General features: G+C 34.7%; 1 protein-coding gene and 1 pseudogene across 1 annotated transcript; both read right to left on the reverse strand.

Annotated features, from left to right (window-relative positions):
- Positions 1–6,596: 6,596 nt before the first annotated feature.
- On the reverse strand, positions 6,597–8,863 carry LOC128180340 (uncharacterized; annotated as a pseudogene).
- A 4,954-nt stretch (positions 8,864–13,817) lies between these two features.
- LOC128180339 (uncharacterized) lies at positions 13,818–16,093 on the reverse strand. Its single transcript, XM_052848371.1, has 2 exons — positions 15,990–16,093; positions 13,818–15,840 (listed from the first exon to the last, which is right to left on the reverse strand). Exons 1-2 carry the CDS (start codon positions 16,091–16,093, stop codon positions 13,818–13,820), a joined length of 2,127 nt encoding a protein of 708 aa, XP_052704331.1.
- Positions 16,094–18,675: the final 2,582 nt, after the last annotated feature.

Here is an 18,675-nt window from a genome sequence, read left to right on the forward strand (position 1 = left end):
TTGACCACCAGTACTACATTTGAGGCCCATGGGCTGTTGGAAGGTTCGACAATGCCTTGCTCTATCATTTTTTGTAATTCTTCTCTTTCCATCTCCCTCTTTCCTATCAGAATTCTCCTTCCAGGTTGCCTAATGGGAAATGCTGTACCGGTATTTATCCTGTGTTCAGTTAAATCGGTGCGACCAATATCATCTGAGGATTTGGAAAAGACATCTTTGTATTCAAGGAGCAGATTTTGTAGGACTTTTACTTGCTCACCATCTAGGTGAACAGAACTTCTCTCTAACAGGTCAACAAGGTAATCAGGCACTGAGACGCCACCATTATTGGAAGAGCCGCTTTGCACGGCTCTGGTACAGACTGGTATTTTATTGGTTGATTCAGTAAAGGAAACGCAATTGCCTACTTGCTGATTGGCATAAAGGGTAACAGGATCAGTTGTGGTATTAAGGACGTTAATGGAGACATCATTTCTGTTTAAATTGACCAGTCCAGGAACAATGAAGGCTTTGTTTGTGTCAAGTGTAGGCTCTACTAGGCCTGACTCAGAGAGGTGCTCTGCTCCTGGTATCCTAACTGGTATGAATGACCCTGAATTAGGAGGAACTGTCACTGTTTCTTTCAACAAGACTCTACACTTCATGTTTTCTTCTCCACCTATCCAGCATTGGATTTCCTCCTGTTCATTGGTTAGCAAAACCAGGTGTTTATAGTTAACCTTCTGTATATGGTTCAATAGAAAATCCTGTCCTAATATTCCATCTTGACAAATATCACAGACAATGAATGCCTGTTGATAAACAGAGCTCCCCAATTTGATTGGCAGGCAAAGAGATCCGAACGCTGTGAGTCTTTTTCCACTGACATCTGAAATACTCATTGTTAATGGTTCCAAAGAGTGCTCTGGCATAAGCGTATCAAAGATGGCTTTTGAAATAATGGACACTGTTGATCCGCTGTCAATAAGAAACCCTATTTCAAAGTTGGAGTTGAGCAATTCTGCTTTTGTATAAAAACCATTATCCCATTTTTCATTAATTTCCCCAATGTGGCCTCCCCTTTTATTCAATTCGATTCTAGGCCTCTCCAAATCCGCCGGCTCCTGGCCTACTGAGTCAGCGGGCGGGCGTTTCCCTGGTTGGTTCTTGCTCTTGAGTTGTTGAATGGCTGCCTCTGTGGTCTTTGATTTTGAAATCTCTGGGGGCAAGAGTTCATGAAGTGGTCAGGAGAATTGCAGATGAAGCAATTTTTGTGTTGAGGGTAACGTTGGTTATTTCTCTGTCTATTTGTTTCATTGCTCTCTAGGCGATCGAGTCTTGCGATAAGAGTTTGTAGGGTTGAATTCAGGTTTTGTGGCAGGGTGGTGGCTTCTTCTCTTGTATCCATAGCAGGGAGAGGCGGCTTGGAATTGGTGTCTACCATGCGTACCTTTGATTTTAGTTTACCTTCATCACTGCCAAGAATTGATTCATACCTCTCTATAACATCAACAGCCTCTGCAACTGTCTGACAGTCTTTATCTATGCATCTACATTTCATTTCAAGGGGAATAATCTTGTACAGTTGATTTAGGGCCAGCGCCTCCTGGGCAAGTGCATCTAGGTTATGATAGGCTCTTCGTGCCATCTGGCGAATATCATCACCCAGGACAGCGATAGACTCACCTGGTAGCCTCTTCCTCATTTCCAGCTTTGACAGCCATCTATTTTGATTTCTGCTGCTTCCGAACCTTTGATTTAATTTACCACTTAAGGAATGGAAGGACTCTTTGTCTTCAGGGGAAAGGCTCATGTAGTATGTTCTAGCTTGGTCACGCAGACTTGCAGCAAGGAAAAGGAGTTTAGTCCTATCAGACCACCTACCTAATTCAGCACAATCTTGAAAATGGGAGAAATATTCATCCCAGTCATCTTTACTATTATATGGGTCAGGTTTCATAACAAGGGACATGCCTGCTCTAGGTTGATCAAAGTCACCGATGGGCAGGTCTTGACGGTGCCTAAGGGGAGGGGTTCTGTCAGAATCTGGTACAACTCGCATACGGAACATCTCGGGGACAGGTGTATGGTCTGGCTCATCTAAAACTTGCTTAGGGACAGGGGATAGGTCACCTTGGCCTACCTCATCATTTATGTTAAAATGTATCTCAGGGTCAGGGGAACAATATGAGGGTTCTGCCATGGCACTTGTATTGTGATAGTTGCTAATGAATTAAAATCACAGAAATAAATATTTCTTCTTGATAGATGACTAAATATGTACACACAAACATATATACATATATATACACTATGTACAGTAATACCAACACACTGGACAGCAGGGCGGATAGGGCATGGAATTCGTTTCACTGGATGCCTACATAGAAGTTAAGCATCCCACTTCTGACACCAAAAATTGTAAGCTCCCTGGGGATGGCCAAGCATATTTTGGGAGCACTACAAAATAATAACTGGCTATTCTCCTTTACTAAAATCCTTGGTTACTTGGTAATATGGAAGACATAAGAGTCATCTTGATGTCAGCAATATTTATTAACATGAATAAACAAATTCTTCATTCAACATGTACAATAATATTTGATTGGTAGTGTCTACCGCACAGCATAACACTAAAGGGGGGGGGGTGGATCTATCAGCTGCACAAACGGTAGTTCAGTAAAAATAATAGTAAATCTGGTGTCCAGTGTGTTGGGAGATATTTGCTACAAGGATCCTCACCTAGATCTGTACTGGAATGGCTAGGGTGGAAAAAGGGGCGGATCTACAACTTCTGGTTTTAAATATTGCCGCTTTACAACTTGCGAAATATCTGACGCCACTGAGCATCCGCTCATATATATAACCTTCGGAAGTATGTCACATGACAAAGATTAACCAATGGGATAACTGTACGGCGACGTTCCACCAATCACGACAAAGTACGACGTCGTACAAATAAAACATGTGTCGTACTGTCAAACCACTTTTGTCGTACAAAGTGATAAATACACAAATACATGAATTTGGATTTAAAATAGGTGATGATAAATAAAAACTGGTTACACTGGACATTCCTATTTAATGTAAGTAAACATTTTGTATTTAAAACTTATATATTTCACAGAAGTTACTTCGTGATTTTACAGACGACACCATGCAGGGTTAAAAATAGCACGAGTTTTAAATACAAGTAATCAAGAATAAATAAGTACTTGAATGCATCACAATTATCATTAAATTGTTTAAGACAATTAATAAGACGTAAATACACAACTTTTATGGCATAAATAACAAGTTTGGCAAAATACGAAACTAAGCCACAAAAGTCCGGTATGAAAACGAAAGTTGAGATGTAAACAAGTGCATGGCAGCAGGTGATTTAAAGGGGATAACGGCTGATATAAACATTCGAAAAGGCTAGAAATATGATGATTAACTCAAGGAAATCATGCAAAATTCACATGGTATGATACTTGATCCATGAAATGTAAAAATAAATGCAATGTACAATGCATTTGTCTCTGTTGACAAACGAAGTTGTTTAAAATTTAAAAAATCCACCCGACCAATAGTTATCACAATAAAATAATAAATATACTATAAATATTCTCAGCAGGTCCTTACAATATCTTGGGACAGACTATAGTATTGCTTATATTATCACAACAGTGACTAGTATATTACTTTCATGTTTTTTGTTTGTTATTTATCACAATCTTTTCGAGAGAGAATTTCAATTATTTACTGTGTATGAGTGTATGTTTTTCTTTCATTTTAGACGGGGTCACATTGGTTTACTGTCAGCCGAAGTCTCAAACCGGTAGGCAGGCGTAGAACACATAAATTGAGTCTACGCGTAAGAAAATAGTGCAGAAAGTTTTCATGCATTTCAGTAAATATGTATTATAAAAACACGCATTAAATCTTTTTAAATCCTCTGTGTATAAACAAAATTCTATTTAGAAAAAACAAATAGTTTTATTGATAAAAATATTCTTGCTCGGGTTCAAATGTGGAATGAATTACGTAACTGAATGAACAGCGCCGTTGACGATTCAGTTTATGTACGAGCTCATTAATCAATAGAAGAGGTTGATGCTGGAATCGAAATAAAAGTTCCTAAACTTTTTTGAAAAGTTGTGAATTTTATTTTGACAATCTTTCACCTTAATACTACCAAACTTCACGCGCAAGCCGAAGTTAAAATCGGGACGGGTTATACACAGATGTTTTACAAATTAAATAGATGTTTCATTGGCTTCCAGTCTACTTGCGGTGTGACTGCTGTTCGTCTCTAAAGGAATTTTGTACAAAGAAAATAAAAACAAGTATGAATTTGTCTTCTCGTTCGTTGGCTCTTTATATATAATTAGTTGATTAACTGAATTTAAATTTTAAACAATGCATTGTAAGCAAAATCTATAATAGGATATACATTTTGGATATAATATATACAATCTTATCGATTGAAGAACCCAGTTAAATGTTAACGTTCATGTTTTCCGGCTTAGTTGGAATCAGGCTTGGGGTGAATTACATTGTAAAATAATGTTCCAAATAAGTTCCAAATCCGATGGGTGGGAATCTACCGGATGCCGCTAAAACTTGAAACGCGAAAAACTACGAAAAAGTCTAATCGGCTTAATCTTTAAAATAAAAAAGAAGATTTAACAAGTAAAATATTTTTACGTGATATTTTCATTTTATTTATATGATGAAGCTTTCGCAGAAAACAGAACTTAAAAAGGAATTTCTGATATAATGATATTTACATGTACTAGATAAGGTATTGAACAAGTTAGAAACTTTCAATGTTTGTTTATTTAATCAGAAATTGTAAGCCATTTAGCATCGCTCAAGAACAAGATAGTCGCACAAACAGAAATAAATTGATTGAAATTTTAACATTTTAGAGACAGACAGTCCCTAGACAAAACAATAGCTATCGAAACCCCAACAGTTAAGATCTCTTAATTGACCCAAGACTTTATTTTCACTTAATCTACGACTAAGGTGTTAGGCGTCAAACACTATAAGCTATATAATACAAAAATATCCAATATCATTATTTCGATAATATATCGAGTACCTGTATATGTTTATACATACATCACTTGGCTTTGTCGCGAAAATTGTATTTCACAAACACATCATCATGAATCACATTCTGACATTCTCATATAGTAATAAACTATAAACTCATAATAAGGGCCTACATGAACAAACCTCTAATATAGGATCGTGGCCAGATTATCTCTTTGTAATGCGTCACATTAGGCTGCAACGAAAGACCTTAAAAACTCGTTGCTTTGCAAGGAGCTCTGCTATTTTAAATGTTTTTAATTTTGTTTAATCTAAACTGTTCAATTAGGATTTAATATGATCTTTACCGGAAATTTACCACCATTCACTTTCTTGACACTTTATTCGGCGCTAGAGTTTCACCATGGCCGGTTAACATTTGCCCAGCGGGTTTTCTGTATGATTTGTGGGCATTATGGCAGTCTGTTTGGCAAACAGTGTTTATTTTTACATAGAACAGGTATTTTTTGCATAGGTTCTCAAAGAGAGATAAAATTCGGCATAATCCATACAATAGAAGTGTTGATTAATGTACGCTACATAATGATACAGATATCTATATGTATAATAATTTCATTTACTCAAACATTCAGTGACTTGGAAACGATGTTTCCGGTTTCTGATACCCCCCCCCCCCCCCCAAAAAAAAATAACCCAAGAAATTTTCAAAAATGATTCTTTATTAATCTAGCAATTAATGCACTGATGTGTCGAGCCACACTAAAGCAATATAATAAGATATATGACAGAATTCAGCTTTTCAGAAATGGAATGATTTTCCCCCGTTTTTTTTTTAAATAATGCTTTATAATTGAGAAAAATTGACTGTAGAAAAATCACAGAAATGAAACATCAAAACCAATTAAAAAAAAAAACCAATCACATTGTATTAAATTGATTTATCTTGTCGAACTACACGTCGTTTTCTTAAGCTAATTCCAATTCATAGGCAACAATTACAAACCAAATTTAACAACTTGAGAAAAAGGAAGACACACTGCTTTTATGCTATATATTACAAAGAAAGAAAATCCTTAAAAACAATACAGATACAAACAATAAACCATATTTGAAGCACTGCACTCCAACGAACATGCATGTTGATATTACACTGTATATCATGGCATGGTTTAGGAGAGATATATAGGGATATTACTTTGCACATAATTTTAGCTGCATGGAAATCAACACATTAATCTACGTATAAATATTGATTTTGTCGATCGATCGATTTTTACTATATGACAGATCTATTATCCAAAATTACTGATTTATCTAAGAAATAAGGAATCATTCCTTGAGTATTCTACATGTAAGATGATCAAATAAGGCCGGGGTGATCAAATCTAATGAAGCCCAAGGGGCTTTGTGATAGATTCGATCATGCCCAAACGTTATCAAATATTAAGTAATTGACATTTTCACTTTATTTTATTTTGTATAATTATCCAAACTCCTTCTTGCACCCGAACCACGTGATTGATGAACTGTATTGGGCTATATGTTATAACGACACGGGAAAATGTAAATATTTACTGGTGTAGTGTTGACTGGACTACATCATGTATTCTCCTCTGTGTAGCAGTTTGTATCCTGTGGATTTGACACTGTGTGAGTGATTTTTGATACGAGTATAGAGCAGCCTGAAGGTTCCCTGTTATCTGTTGACAGATCCCCAGGATTTCCCAGGAGATGTCTCTGAGTAGATAATGTACATACATCCCCTGATCATGGTGGACTAGGACCTGTAATTCATTTAAAGCTGCTTGTGATAATGTCGTATCAATGTGTCTGTAACACAAAAACTTTAGAAAATGTAACATTACAAACACTGGGATCGTTAATACATATATTTTGGTCTTTAGAGCAGATTGTTGTTCTGGTAATAGTTCACTGATATAACAGATGTCGCGATTAAGGATGATATCCTGTGCTACAGCCTGTCTGCTCTTTGTAGACCAGGACCGTCCTCCTACAGACTCATTATACCTGTCTCTGTCTACGACTCCCCTATATATCAGATAAGGCTGAGCTAACTTGACCTTTGCCATCTCTATAACAGATAAAGCTTCGCTGTATCTGAGTGTCTTGTAATACATGGCAATGTACAACATATCAGAAATACACCCGAACTTGGCTGTTAATTTCAGCATATGATAGGATTTTTTGTCTACAATATACAACTGTTTATTGAAACCTGTGAAAGTGTACATATTTTGTAAGAGAAAAGAGATTTGGTGAAGGACAAAGGATGTATATTTCTGTAAGACCACAACTTGATAATGTGTCATTGGCGACTCCACAAACTGTTCTATCATGTGTATGGTTTTGGTAATATGGCGTGGATTCCCAATTACATATAAACAACCTGTGGACTCCAAGGTCACATCTTCATCATAATCAACTTCAGACATCATCATACTCTCATTTGTACCAATTGAAAGTCTAGGATTGTACAGGATATCAATGATGTAGGACCTGATAGAGGAACTCTGTAACAGACAGGCCAGACCTTTCTTGTACAATTCATGTAACTGTAGGAACAATATGTTTTGTGCTGAGCCATGGACCTTTGTCAGAAACAGGTTGTTTTGTGGGATGAAAAAGTTTGGACAGATCCCCTTATACACCCATTTAAGGAGGAGTTTAAAGCAGAGCCAGAAACCACCTAGGAGATTTTATGGACTCCAGTGAGGTAAAGCGTTTTGTTGAATTGTCCAGAAAACTGTTGTCTTCATGTGATAGGAGCACAGCAGTTGACTGGTTTCATCTGATTGTTGGTTTAGAACTTCTTTTAAGAAAAGTTTTAACAAACCATATGTCAAAAACTGACAGTGGTTCATTGACGACACAAGTTTATATTCTGCACGAGAAAAAGAAATTCTCCATTCTTCATTTTCATGAGGTCCTAATGGGTGTCCTATTGCTACAAAATGACATCCATTTCTGACAATGTCATCAACAACTTGAGGATTAGGCCATGAGTGACATCTGTTTGTCCATAGGGAAACAGAGGGAGGCCAAAAGTCACTAACAAAACAGTGAGCATCGTCGTATTCCTGTCCTGCTATGTTACCACTACTGCAGGGTCCATGTACTGTAGAATTAAGAACCAGTGAGGAACAAGCTTTCTCTCTGTATAAAGAACTAGATATATAGAGTCTATTGTTCATTCTGACAAATGCTGAAAAGACGAGTGGGTCAGCGAATGGTGAAAGAAACCTTAGTAAAGTGAATCCTGGTGGACTCTCAGAACTCTCAGAGAGAATCAAGGCTGTATTGGTTGTATTGTAATACTCAGACTGAGACACGTCCATGATCACTCGGTGGTTGTTTGGCCAGTGCATACGGTCATAATCTGATCCCTTCAGTCTAAATCCTTCTCTATAGCTTCCACTCAACATCGACTTAGTGTTATGTGTGATTCGTCTACCGATCTTCTCCGAGATGTCCGCCATCTCCCTTCTGATGGTCACTTGGCGTGAGGTCCCCACTATATGACACAGTACCACAAACACGCACTCTGACATGTGCTGCAATCCCTCACACCTGTCGTTATTGAAATGTATATATTGGAAAGTTATCATTTTGTTTCTCATTTACATTATTCACAATATTTAAAACTCATCAAATAGAAGAAATACTCGTATTGCCTACATCTTTAATAAACTAAGATACCAATTTAATACACTTACATTTGTGAGAGGAAAGACTCCATGTTCAAAGAAGAAAAAAATCTGAGGAAATTAATGGTTTTATTTTCATCTACAACTCTCTCTTGAAAACGGAAGCTTGACATTTAAGGAAATAAAAAATGTTTGGATTACATAGGATTAAATTTTAATGTATATGAAATTGTATGAATAAACACATTTGTAAAGAATACAAAAACGCAAAACCCAATCAGAAATTACAGTATATGTTTTCAGAGTAAATGATGACCTTATAATTCATAGTTGTCCTTCCTGATTTAATGCAATGAAATAATTTCAATGATTATGAAATGTTCAGACAAGAATGGTAAAAAAAAAATCAAATTAAAATATGCAGTTCTAATTTTTAAAAAACCAGTATTAATATTTTGAGTTGTTTATTCTCACTCAGGTGACCTTTTGCCATTGGTCTTTATCCATCATTCATATAACAACGTTACATGTTGAACTTTTCTTTAACTACAATTGACCATCGTTGGTGTGAAGCTTCTATATGACAAGATGTATGTAAATTATGAAGCTTATAACCCTTCCATGTCAAGGGCGTCATGGGCGTGACCATATATCCTTTAAAAAAATGCTGTTCGTCTCTAAATGAATTTTGTACAAAGAAAATAAAAACAAGTCTTAATTTGCCTTCTCTTTCGTTGGCTCTTTAGTTGATTAAACTGAATTTAAATTTTAAACAATGCATTGTAAGCAAAATCTATAATAGATTATACATTTTAGAAGACTCATACATCATATCATATATACAATCTTATCGATTGAAGAACCAAGTTAAATGTTAATGTTCATGTTTTCCGGCTTAGTTGGAATCAGGCTTGGGGTGAATTACATTGTAAAATAATGCATTACAATACCATTACTTCATGAATTAGGGCATTAAATTACCATTGCTTAATTTTCTTTGAAGTTATGCATTACATTACCATTACATGAGTAAAGTAATGCATTACCATTACTTTGAGAAAAGTCAATAAGTTTTAAAAAAGTAATTTAAAAACTAAATAAAGAGTTTGTAAATATTTCATAAATAAACATGCTGAAATATTTACAGGTTCATGTTCATGTTCACTATCAGGTTCAAATTTAATGACTTATACAAGATTGTTGTTGCACTTGTGGTTCTCAAAGTAAGGTTGGTCCCGTAACATTTACACGCTAACGGCGGAGTTGACAATCTCTGTTATATATGTCTCTGATTTTCGGAGTATGGTTTTTAATGAAAGGAACGGTTGTATCGTAATTCGTGTAGGTGATACACGAGTTTACACAAAAAGTAGTAAGTGGCGAACGGATTTATTTTTACCTATTAATTTTGCATGAATCGCAAATGAAGAAAATCGTGTCAGATAAGTCGGTCTTAAAAATCAAAATGGCGACCGTGACAAATCTTCTTATTGTCAAAGTTCTTGGAATCTTATTGTAAAAAAATATTTCTAACGTCAGGTGCCTGTGTTTGTTATCGGTATACAGATGTTCACTTTATTTGTTAATTCAGCAGTTTTAGAGTTTTCGGGGTTTTCATAAAACTTTTATTACGGATACCATCCGACCTGTGGATTTTCCCTTGGATCACAAAATTGAATAAATCTAATGATTAAAATTATCTACTTTGATATAGTTGTTTGATTTTCCCGGTTAGTAGTAATTTTTAAAAAAAATTCCTTGGGGTCTTATTTTACATAATATACCATTGTGTCAATTTTCTTCAATTATGAAGGCCGGGATTGAGTAAAATTTAGACAAAGTATCAGACAATTGCAAAAAAGCCGAATTAACATAGATTGTAACAACTAATTCAAAACTCATAAATTTTGCAAGCATATTCGAGGAAATCAAGGACAATTACAAATTCAATCTTTCAAGACCCCGTCTTTCAGTACTCTCAGTACTTTGATTTAATGACGGAATGGTTATGCAACGGTTTCGGATCTCGCTAGTGTAGACCTGGGTTACTTGTTGCGGATACAAATGTAAAGTAACAACAAAATAAAGTTTCGCAGTGTGTGCATAAATTTTGTATAAATCAAAGATTGTTTTCAAAGAATCTATATATACTGCTATATTTAAATTATAATAGACTCGAATTTTTGGGCTTTTATACTGAGAAATCGGAAGAGTACTGTCATTTGATCTATACATTCTAAACAATATTGGCATTTGAAGATTACCAATTTGTGTTCATTTTTCTCAATCAAGCTTCGCTAATTAATAATTAACGAAAATTCCTTTAAAAAATCCGGAAATCATATGGATTTCTCGGATTTTACAATATTGCGCATGCGCGTTACATTCACGCTAAATCACGGGATGCTCTTTAGTGTTGTTTCCACAATATCACATTTGCATGGATAAACTCAGAAACGATATTACAAATACGTGTAAATTTTCATTGAAAATTTGTCATATATATATTCTGTTCATCAAAGGAAGTATGGGAGATAACTCTAACTCAGTGCATTTAATATGAAAAATCCCGAGAGTTCCGAATGCCAACTCGAAGCGATTGAAAAACGTTACTGGAGAAAGTGTTGATGTCTTCATTAATATGAGTTAAATTTTTTTAGATGAAAGGCATTTGATTATAGCCTTAATAAGAATGATTTATTATGAATAATTTGACTGTTATTTTCAATGCAATGTAGGCTTAAAGCTTAATTATGTAAATGGCAACAATACGGTGTGTCGATGTATCTATTTCGTAAATGTCCAATATCATATACAATGTCAACCTGTGCACGCACGGGTCAAAGTCTAGTTTAATTAAAGAATAGTAAACACAAAATCGAGCATGTCATTTCCCGAAAGAGTATTTGTTCCAAATCCGTGCGATGGCTGGGAATCTACCGGATGCCGCTAAAACTCGAAACGGGAAAAACTACGAAAGTCTAATCGGCTTAATCTTTAAAATAAAAAAGAAGATTTAACAAGTAAAATATTTTAACGTGATATTTTCATTCATTTATATGATGAAGCTTTCGAAGAAAACGGAACTTAAAAAGGAATTTCTGATATAATAATATTTACATGTATTAGATAAGGTATTGAACAAGCTAGAAACGAGACACTTGTGAAAAAAAAATTAATTTCTTTCATAAAAACTTTCAATGTTTGTTTATTTAATCAGAAATTGTAAGCCATTTAGCATCGCTCAAGAACAAGATAGTCGCACAAACAGAAATAAATTGATTGAAATTTTAACATTTTAGAGACAGACAGTCCCTAGACAAAACAAAAGCTATCGAAACCCCAACAGTTAAGATCTCTTGACCCAAGACTTTATTTTCACTTAATCTACGACTTAGGTGTTAGGCGTCAAACACTATAAGCTATATAATACAAAAATATCCTATATCATTATTTCGATAATATATCGAGTAACTGTATATGTTTATACATACATCACTTGGCTTTGTCTCGAAAATTGTATTTCACAAACACATCATCATGAATCACATTCTGACATATACCGAAAACAATTGTATCTCATATAGTTACTGTAATAAACTATAAACTATCTCATAATCAGGGCCTACATGAACAAACCTCTAATATAGGATCGTGGCCAGATTATCTCTTTGTAATGCGTCACATTAGGCTGCAACGAAAGACCTTAAAAACTCGTTGCTTTGCAAGGAGCTCTGCTATTTTAAATGTTTTTAATTTTGTTTAATCTAAACTGTTAAATTAAGATTTAATATGATCTTTACCGGAAATTTACCGTCACCACTTTCTTCCAAGGTGTTCAAAGATTATTTTAGGATTTTTTCTCCGATACTTTCGGCGCTAGAGTTTCACCATGGCCGGTTAACATTTGCCCAGCGGGTTTTCTGTATGATTTGTGGGCTTTATGGCAGTCTGTTTGGCAAACAGTGTTTATTTTTACATAGAACAGGTATTTTTCGCACAGGTTCTCAAAGAGAGTTAAAATTCGGCATAAATCACACAATAAAAGTGTTGATTAATGTACGCTACATAAGGATACAGATATCTATATGTATAATAATTTCATTTACTCAAACATTCAGTGACTTTAAAACAATGTTTCCGGTTTCTGATAAAAAAAAAAGTACCCCCCCCCCAAAAAAAAAACCCAACAACAACAAATTTTCAAAAATGATTCTTTATTAATCTAGCAAATAATGCATTGATGTGTCGAGCCACACTAAAGCAACGCACTGTGATATATGACTGAATTCAGCTATTCAGATATGGAATGATTTTTATAATTGAGAAATATTGGCTCTAGAAAAATCACAGAAATCGAACATCAAAACCAATTAAACACAAAAACGGATCACATGTTATTAAATTGATTTATCTTGTCGAACTTCACGTCGTTTTCTTCAGCTAATTCTAACTCATTGGTAACAATTACAAACCAAATTTAACAAGACACACTGCTTTTATTCCATATATTACAAAGAAAGAAAGTTCTTAAAAAAGAATACAAATACAATAAAAATACCATATTTGAAGCACTGCACTCCAACGTACATGTATGTATGTTTTTATATACTGTATATCATGTACATATGATTAATGAGAGAGAGATATTTAGGGATATTACTTTGCACATAATTTTAACTGCATGGAAATCTACGCTTAAGTCTACATATACATATTGGTTTTGTAGATGGATTTTTGACTCTATAACATATCTTTCATCCAAATTACTGACTAATTTTAGAAATAAGGAATCATTGAGTATTTTATGATGATCAAATAAGGCCGGAATGATCAAATTCAAATAACGCCTAAAGGGGCTTTATGATAGATTCGATCATCCCGAACGTTATTTGATCACCTTATAATACTCATAAATGATTCCTTACTACCTATATTTATATTATTTAAACTATTTTTCAATCAAATATTAAGTAATTGACATTTTCACTTTTTCTTAGTTTGTATAATTATCCAAACCCCTTCTTGCACCCGAACTACGTGATTGATGAACTGTATTGGGCTATACGTTACAAAATCGATTCGTAGTGTTAAATCACAGACAACGACACGTGAAAATATAAATATTTATTGGTGTTGTGTTGACTGGACCACCTCATGTATTCTCCTCTGTGTAACAGTTTGTATCCTGTGGAGTGGATACTGTGTGAGTGATTGTTGATACGAGTAAAGAGCAGCCTGAAGGTTCCCTGTCATTTGTTGACAGATGCCAAGGATTTCCCAGGAGATGTCTCGCGACAGATCTGGTACATATATCCCCTGATCATGGTGGACTAGGACCTGTAACTCATCTAGAGCTGCTTGTGATAATGTCGTATCAATGTGTCTGTAACACAAAAACTTTAGGAAATGTAACATTACAAACACTGGAATATCTAATATATTCCATCTTTTCTGTATACACTTTTGCTCTGGTAATAGTTCATTGATATAACAGATTTCGGATTTAAGTATGATATCCTGTGCTACAGCCTGTCTCATCTTTGTAGACCAGGACCGTCCTCCTACAGACTCATTATACCTCTCTCTGTCTACGACTCCCCCATAAATCAGAAAAGGCTGAGCTAACTTGACCTTTGTCATCTCTAAAACAGATAAAGCTTCTCTGTATCTGAGTGTCTTGTAATAATACATGGCAATGTACAACATATCAGAAATACACCCAAACTTGGCTGTTAATTTCAGCATGTGACAGGAAATTTTGTCTACAATATACAGCTGTTTATTGACACCTGCGAATGTGTACATATTTTGTAAGAGAAAAGAGGTTCGGTGAAGGACATAGGATGTAAATTTCTGTAAGACCAAAACTTGATATTGTGTCATTGGCGACTCTACAATCTGTTCTAATATGTGTATGGTTTTGGTAATATGGCGTGGATTCACAATTGCATGTACACATTTTAAGGACTCAAAGGCCACTTCTTCATCATAATCAACTTCGGACATCATCATACTCTCATTTGTACAAATAGAAAGTCTAGGATTGTACAGGATATCAATGATGTAGGACCTGATAGAGGAACTCTGTAACAGACATGCCAGACCTTTCTTGTACAATTCATGTAACTGTAAGAACAATATGTTTTGTGCTGAGCCATGGATCTTTGTCAGAAACAGGTTGTTTTGTGGGATGAAAAAGTTTGGACAGATCCCCTTATACACCCATTTAAGGAGGAGTTTAAAGCAGAGCCAGAAACCACCCAGGAGATTTTGTGGACTCCAGTGAGGTAATGTGTTTTGTTGAATTGTCCAGAAAACTGTTGTCTTCATGTGATAGGAGCACAGCAGTTTACTGGTTTCATCTGACTGTTGGTTTAGAACTTCTTTTAAGAAAAGTTTTAACAACCCATATGTCAAAAACTGACAGTGGTTCATTGACGACACAAGTTTATATTCTGCACGAGAAAAAGAAATTCTCCATTCTTCATTTTCATGAGGTCCTAATGGGTGTCCTATTGCTACAAAATGACATCCATTTCTGACAATGTCATCAACAACTTGAGGATTAGGCCATGAGTGACATCTGTCTGTCCATAGGGAGACAGAGGGAGGCCAAAAGTCACTAACAAAACAGTGAGCATTGTCGTATTCCTGTCCTTCTATGTTACCACTACAGCAGGGTCCATGTACTGTAGAATTAGGATCTATTGAGGAAAAAGTTAACTCTCTGTAAAGAGAACTAGATATATAGAGTCTGTTATTCATTCTGACACATGCTGAAAGGGCGGGTGTGTGAGCAAATGGTGTCAGTAACTGAAGTAAAATGAATCCTGGTGGACTCTCAGAACTCTCAGAGAGAATCAAGGCTGTATTGGCTGTGTTGTAATACTCAGACTGAGACACGTCCATGATCACTCGGTGGTTGTTTTGCCAGTGCATAAAGTCAATATCTGATCCCTTCAGTCTAAATCCTTCTCTATGGCTTCCACTAACCATAATCGTGAATGTACTGTGATGTGTGATTCGTCTATCGATCATCTCCCAGATGTCCACCATCTCCCTCCTCATGGTCACTTGTTGTGAGGTCCCCACTATCTGACACAGTACCACAAACACAGTCTCTGACATGTGCTGCAATCCCTCACATCTGTAGTTATTGAAATGTATATATTGGAAACTTATCTTTTTTGTTTTTCATTCACATTATTCACAATATCTACAAAACATCAACTGGAAGAAGTAGTTCTATTGCTTAAATTTTTTTTATAAAGTAAGATACCAATTTAATGCACTTACATTTGTGGGAGGAAAGACTCCATGTTGAAAAAATTAAAACATCTGAGGAAATGAATCGTGTTATTTTCATATACAACTCTGTCTTGAAAACGGAAGTTTGACATTTAAGGAAATAAAAAATGTTTGGATTAAATTTTGATGTAATTGAATGTATAAATGTACATATATGTAAAGAATAAAAAAACCCGCTAAACTCCAATTAGAAATAATGGTTTTCAGAGTAAGAGCTGACCATAGGATTCGATTCATATTCCTTCAGTTATGTCCTTCCTTTTAAGAATTAATTTCAGACTAGACTTGTTCAGACTAGGTTGTGAATTGTTCAGACTACAATGTAAAGAAAAATCCAAATTAAAGTATGTCAATTCTAATTTTAAAGAAAAAGTAATAATTTTTACGTTGTTTTATTCTCACTCAGGTGACCTTTGCCTTTGGTCTCTATCCATCGTCGTGTCATTCAGGTGACAACGTTACAATTTGAACTTTTTTAAAATTTATGTACAGGGCCAACTGCAACCATCTTTAGTATTAAGCTTCTATAGTGCAAGATGTAGGTAAATTTTTAAGTTTATAAACCTTCCCTGTCAGGGGCCTTATGGGCGTGACCATATATCCTAAAAAAGCCAGGTTTTCAACAACAAAAATTTCGCTACTTCTGCATGTGTGGGAGAAAAACCTAATGCATGGGTATAATGCTCATGTTTCTAAACTGTGAAATTTATGGTTCCAGGGTAAGGGGTTTAGGCCCTAGCGTGGGGCCAATATGGTCATGTTTTACAAATGTTTTAGACTCTTCTACTATTTTTCTGCCATTTTCATCATTTCAATACAAGTATCCGGATCTTTTCTTTGGAAAACCTGGTTAAAAACCAAATGCATGATTATGATGTCTATGAAGCCCTTTTCCTAAATTGCAAAATTCATGGCTCCTGGGTCAGGGGTTCAGGCCAATATGGCCATACATGAACATGTATATTATTCTAACAATACTTTCTTCTCTATTCCGAGAGCAAGGGGTAGATCAACTGAATGCATTGTTATTATGTCCACAATGTATACTTCTTAAATTTTGATTTTGTAACTTATAGTAGTTACGTATAAAAATGATGAGATTCCATAACACATGTCAGCGGCACCTTTTCTACGATCAGTCATTTGTAGCCGCTTACTGGGCGGTTCATATAAAAACAGACAAGACTGAAATCTATAAGAATCTGATAACTGTTATAATTTTTAAAACCTTTTTTACATGTATATGCATTGTTTAACAAATTTTAATTTAAAAATATCAACTTATATTTAAAAAAAAAACAACTATCATAAATTAGGTGTATATAGCTTTTTTTGGTACTCTAATTTGATGTTAATTTTTTCTGCTGTCTTCCTTTCCTAAATTTTATAAAACATCTATGTTTGGCATCATTAAATATATTAAAGACAGCAAAAATTATTAAACAAAGATACTTAAGAAAGTATGTTACTGACCGATGAAGGTAGCAATCTGAACATTAAACATTTTTTATATTTTATGATGGTCCATTTTTCAAAGATAATGTACCTGCAAAATGAAACATGAATTCCGACATTTATGGGGTTTTTTTTTTAGCTTACTACAGGCCATATTTAATTTCAACTTTAAAAATTTCACATTTTAATGAAAAGAATGGTAAAAGAGTAACAGGTATTTATTGATAACATGAAAATTGAACATTGCTAGGTTTTAATGCATTTTATGAAACAGTAAAACAAATTTTAGCATATGATATACATGAACTCAATCAAAGAACTCCTTTTACACTGTTCACTGTACAATGAGATTACAATTTCATTCACTCCTTTGATATAAATACACATGTCAAAATAAGATTGAAATAATAAATGTATGTCCACGTAACAAAGGTAATGACATATTTGAACACAAATGTATCTGTGTTCCATAGTAAAAGAGTGTAATATAAGGCTGGAACCATGTAAGTTGCGAGAACTTTCCTAATAAAAAAAACAACCATGTTATTCAATTCAATAACTTTGTTAACTCCTTTAATATACATTATTATAAAATGTATGTATATTACAGCTTCTTTGCGTACCTGTCTTTTTGGTAAGACTGTATAACATAATACCGGTAATACCTACAAAAAAAATTCAATCAATAATTCATAACTTAAAAAACCCGTTTTGAAGAGAAACTAATGAATATTCATGTACATGCAGGGGGTTCAATAATTCCATCCTTGGACACTTGTCTTTGATTGTCCTCTTCACTCGGTTCTCCACCAGAAATATATATCAAAGCTGTGGGAAATATTGATTGTTGGACAATAATATACAAGGTCTGTATCACAGTCTTCTTATTGTGGCAGAATGCATCACTGGCAAGGATTAAACTCCATTCAATCTTAATCAGACACAGCATTATAGTTCATCTATTCATATTTTCCACCAGACTTGAGTGATTTTTTTTTAGCGGGATGTATCATTTGTGAGCTTTGCTCACAGTACCTCTAGTTTTGATTCATGCACATTGCAAATAAAAGGAGGAAAAAAAATAAACAAAAATTCTTTTGGAGTTTATCATCATGCACTGACAATAAACTGGTTACCGGTATGTTTAATGAATTATTAAAAAAAACTTAAATCTATTTTTTTTTACAATTTTAATTTGCTAGAATACAACAACAACCTT

Source organism: Crassostrea angulata, chromosome 4, assembly GCF_025612915.1.
Source record: "Crassostrea angulata isolate pt1a10 chromosome 4, ASM2561291v2, whole genome shotgun sequence".
NCBI lineage: Eukaryota > Metazoa > Mollusca > Bivalvia > Ostreida > Ostreidae > Magallana > Magallana angulata.